Source organism: Amaranthus tricolor, chromosome 6 (assembly GCF_026212465.1).
Source record: "Amaranthus tricolor cultivar Red isolate AtriRed21 chromosome 6, ASM2621246v1, whole genome shotgun sequence".
In the NCBI taxonomy this organism is placed as follows: domain Eukaryota; kingdom Viridiplantae; phylum Streptophyta; class Magnoliopsida; order Caryophyllales; family Amaranthaceae; genus Amaranthus; species Amaranthus tricolor.
Window position 1 is genome coordinate 5,714,136 of NC_080052.1, and position 4,970 is coordinate 5,719,105.

At 30.2% G+C, this 4,970-nt stretch overlaps 1 protein-coding gene across 1 annotated transcript; it reads left to right on the plus strand.

Annotated features, from left to right (window-relative positions):
- The first annotated feature begins 350 nt into the window (after positions 1-350).
- Positions 351-3,215, plus strand: LOC130815801 (peroxidase 25). The gene is made up of 4 exons (XM_057682278.1): positions 351-591; positions 2,011-2,190; positions 2,374-2,536; positions 2,632-3,215. The coding sequence occupies exons 1-4, from the start codon at positions 367-369 to the stop codon at positions 3,054-3,056; spliced, it is 993 nt and encodes a 330-aa protein (XP_057538261.1). The 5' UTR covers positions 351-366; the 3' UTR covers positions 3,057-3,215.
- Positions 3,216-4,970: the final 1,755 nt, after the last annotated feature.

Consider the following 4,970-nt stretch of genomic DNA (forward strand, 5'->3'; position numbering starts at 1 on the left):
TAGAGGTGGATTTGAAGTGGGTCTAATAGAATCTTGGATTTATAACCATCCCTACTCAATTATCAGTCTTAATTGTCATAGAAAACCAGACTAATAAAAAGTTGATATTATATTACTTTGATTCTTTTACTACCTAGAGAATGACCGAATTAATAATTACATAATTAGTGGTTAATGATATAAAAAAGTCACATCAAAAACCATATCCATGCACCAAATATGCAAGTAAACTCCAGCTAGTGCAATGTGTAGTGGAAGCTTAGTGGCTAGTGTAAGACAGCACTTTAGTAATACCTAAACTTCAACTAGGGATTATATATATTTTAGCTCATTAGGCACTTAGTAAAAATGTACACTCAAACAAAAATGGAAGCCTGCAGATCAATTTCAATAAGAAGCTTGTTATTATTGGTTTTAATACTTATAATCCTCACTAATTCTGCTGAATCTCAACTAAGCAATAACTATTATGATGCAAGTTGCCCAGCAGTAGAGAGTGTAGTAAGATCAACTGTTCAATCTCATTACAATTCTGATCCTACTATTGCTCCTGGCTTGTTAAGACTCCATTTTCATGATTGCTTTGTTCAGGTTCGTAGTCTATTTGTTTTCATGCATCTTTTGGCGGTAACACTCATAAAAAATTTTATTGGAAGTAAGGGTGAATTCAGAATACATGTATTATAGAGTACAGTAGGCTTAATTCTCGTTTTTGACCAAAACTTACTGAGATATCATTGTTCCGTTTTACGCTTCATATTACGTACATAATTTGATATTCATATGGTATTTAATCAACTGAATTCAGATCATAGTTTATGCACGTTTGGACTTAAATTTCCTTTAACACTGTTTTGGATAAACTTTTAATAGAGAAAAGAAAGGAAGGAGAAAGAAAGGGAAGGAATGGGAGGGAACGAAGAGAGGGAGAAAAGCAGCTCTTTGTTTTATTAGGAGGGAAGAGGAGAAAAAGGAAAAAAAAAATCATTTTTCTTTCAGATTATTCCTCTTCTGGAAAAATCTGAATGTTGACAAAATCACTGACTTAATCCCTTTGAAACTTTCTCCTCCAAATATTTTAGCACCTTTTTTTTTATCCAAACAAATAATTATAATTATATACGTATTCAACTCACTTCACTTTCTGTTTCCTTTATTTCTCTGTATTCAAACATATACTAAAATTAACACGAAATTAACTATGAGAAAGATTCGGCCCTACCGTATGAGTGATGACTATGATTCCGTGAATTTATGGGCCTAAAAAATTATTATATTCAAATTTTGAGTTAAATATTTCAAAATATAATATTTTTAGTTTTTGACTAATACGTATTGTTTGATTTATTTTTTTCATAGAAAATTATTCAATCTAGATAACTAATTAGTTGATCTATTCCTATAAAAAAGGATCAATTATCCAGATTATCCAATATTTCATTGATTTTCTTACAATAATTCAAATTTTGATTAATTATGAATAATTTCAATTTTAGGGTCACTTATCTTGCAGGAGCATTGTTGCCCAAATGGTGACCTATTTTTGCAAGTCAATTCGTATAAAAAAAGTAAAAGAATTCAAAATCATTAAAAAATTAAAATAAAAAAAATGCATGATTTTTCTTTTATATTTTTTTAGTTTTTGAGTTTTTTATAGTTTAATTATTTATTTATCTTTTTTAATTTTTATATGCAAAATGACTTATTGTATAAGTAAGAGGATATCCTTTTACAATTGATGTTGCATTATTGTTGTTGTGCATTATTTACTAAATAAGAATGTAGTGCATACATATATGGTAATTAGTGAAGAATAAAGGAGAAGTCATGTAGCTATTGTCACTAACCCTACTAGAGGTATTCATGGAGCTATACGTGCTCAACATCTTTTATATCTCATGCCTAACGTGACTCGGCCAGTTAGAAGATGACTATGTACGTTTTCTCACTGTATAATATATTACATTAATTTTGAGATAGTGATATGGATAATCGAGTTTCAAAATATAGGGTTGTGATGCTTCAGTGTTGATTTCGGGGCCATCCGCAGAAAGGACATCCCCGGCAAATGTTGGATTGAAAGGCTTTGAAGTGATTGATGATGCAAAGAAACAACTAGAATCCATGTGCCCGGGAATTGTCTCTTGTGCTGATATTTTAGCTTTAGCAGCTCGGGATGCTGTTGACTTGGTAATAGATATATATAATAAATTTTTTTTATTTTCTTTATTTTTTAGTTTATAGGGTAGGCTAAGGGAAAAAAGCCTTAGGTAAAGATCGAACTCAAGAACTTTCTTGAAAAGTGGTACTTGTTGTCAAGCTAAGTTTTGAGTTCTAACTAACGAATTATTTGACATGAATTATAATTGACAGACTGGTGGACCAAGTTGGGGAGTTCCTCTTGGAAGATTGGACGGAAAAAGATCTTCTGCATCAGATGCCCTCAACTTACCGTCTCCTATAGAAGCGATTTCTGTCCATCGACAGAAATTTGCTGATAAAGGTCTCAATGACCATGATCTTGTTACGCTTGTTGGTATGCCTTTGTCCATTATACATAACTTGCCGTCTCCTATACATAAATTGTGTGTCCTTACTTTTTTATGATCTAAAAATTAGAGTCCTGTGTAGGTGCACATACCATTGGACAAACGGATTGCAGATTCTTCCAATATAGGCTCTACAATTTCACACCAACAGGCAATTCAGATCCAACAATGAACCAAGCAGTTTTATCACAACTACAAACTATATGTCCTAAAAATGGAAATGGTTTAACCAAAGTAGCAATGGACAAAGATAGTTGGACAAAATTTGATGTTAATTTTTTTAAAAACATTAGAGATGGAAATGCTGTATTGGAATCTGACCAAAGATTAATGGGTGATGATGCGACTAGACCAATTGTGCAAAATTATGCTGGAAATATTAGAGGATTGTTTGGTATTAGGTTTAATTTTGATTTTCCTAAGGCTATGGTTAAAATGAGTAGTATTGATGTCAAAACTAGTTATTCAAATGGGGAGATTAGAAATGTATGCTCAAAGTTTAATTAAGGTTTGGAATTTCGTATTATTAATGTATTCATAGAGTTTGTATCTTGTCCTTTGATGAATTGTATTATCAAAAGTGTGATTCTATTGAGTTGTAATGTTAAAAAATAAATTACACTTGCTTGTTTTTACATCAATAATAGATTTTTTTGTTGTTGCAAATGTTTTTTTTCTTTTAAAATTTAACAATTAAATATACATTTCGATTTATATATACGCATTGGATGTTTCAAAATTTTATTGTGTATCAATGTTTGAGTTACCATTTTGTAATTGAAGTTATCTCTTTTTTACTTAAATCCCTTTTAGTTTTTGCACGTTATTTCTTTTTCTCATTATAACCTTTTAGTTGTTTTTATTAACTTAATTTTTTGCAAGTTCGTTATAGTTAAATGCTTACTTTATGCTTAAGCTATTATCAATAAGATTTATGTGTCTCACGATTTTTTACATTTTATCCTATGTATAGGCTTATGTGTATCATTATGATTATCATAATATCTAATATCGTATTTTTTGCTTATGTCTACTTCTCTTCTCTCCAAGCCCTCTTTATTCAACTATAGCTTCTTGCCATAAATTGATTCATCTAACATGGTATCAGAGCTAGATAATTGTGCAAGTCTTTTGATACTTTTCATTTGCTTTCTAGTGATTACAATATAATAGATTTGCACACTTGAATTCCTTACCAGAAAGACTTGCAGTTACTAAACATAAAGAAGGTATGTCTATATAAGATTCTTTACAAAAGTCAAAATAATTGGGGATGAGATGGATAAGAATATGTTCACTCCTACATGTAGCTGTTGCATTTCTTGTTCAGAGTAAAAGGGTTAAAAAATTGTACAATGATCAAAGACTTTTGCGTTTTTTTTGAAAAAGATAGATGATAAGTTTGAACATGTTAGGTCAAATATGTTGATGATATCAAACTTTCCTTGTTGTGTTTCACAAGTATATAGAATTCTATAAAGAGAAGAAACTTACAAATTTATTAGCAAGTAACATAACATAACTATTTTAAAACCAACTACTTTTGTCTCTACTAAAAGATAGTTTCAAAATTGTGTCAAGGATAACAAAAGATTCAATGTTGTGAGGATGATGTAGTTAGGAGGGCTCCCATATTAAGTTTATACAGAGTAGAGAAATGGAGAGTGAGAATAGGCATGTGGTTGATGAGATAGATTGATCACAAAACTGCAAAGGACTAATAGAAACGTGCATAGCGGCATGAGTAAGCGAGCACATTCATAATAATGAGGGGTTTGAAGGGATCAAAAGATATTGGAGTATAATGATTGTGGATGGAATCCACCGATGTTTAATAGTCAAAAAAAGAACAGTTTTATGTGAGCATTCATAGTATTGAGGGGTTTGGAGGGTTCTTTGGAGTTTGGTTTAATGAGGTTTTGAGTTTTTGACGTATAGAGTAAGATTAAGATGAAAAAGTTAAATCAAAAGAAGAATATTTTTAGGCTCTTGATATTATGTAATGGTTTGCAAGAACAATGTTTATATAGATTGTACATGAAATAATAAAGAGATATAATTGAATATTTTCATGGTTTACCTAAGAAAACTAATCCAAGAGATAAATAAGAAAATACAATAACAGCTTTTTAAAAAATAAAACATAATATTAGGGAGAAAAAACTAGGAAGTTGTTAGAAAATTTTTACAATTTAGGTATGCTACTTACAAGGATTAAGTTCCTTATATTAAGGACCTACTTATATAAATAAATGTCATATATTTTGTAAACATCAAGGAATTTAATAATACAACACAAAATTTATAATTTTCGCAAAAGCTTTCTTTGAGAATTACGTTAAACATATGGTATCAAAGCCAAAGGGAACTTGTAGTATCTGATTTCTTTGACATTCATCACCTACCTATAAACCTCACAAT

What these genes read in the sequence shown, in the direction of transcription:
- LOC130815801 (XM_057682278.1), top strand. Translation starts at nt 367, where the DNA reads ATGGAAGCCTGCAGATCAATTTCAATAAGAAGCTTGTTATTATTGGTT. An exon ending in TTCATGATTGCTTTGTTCAG is followed by an intron (nt 592 to 2,010) that starts GTTCGTAGTCTA and finishes TTCAAAATATAG; the next exon opens with GGTTGTGATGCTTCAGTGTT. An exon ending in TGATCTTGTTACGCTTGTTG is followed by an intron (nt 2,537 to 2,631) that starts GTATGCCTTTGT and finishes AGTCCTGTGTAG; the next exon opens with GTGCACATACCATTGGACAA.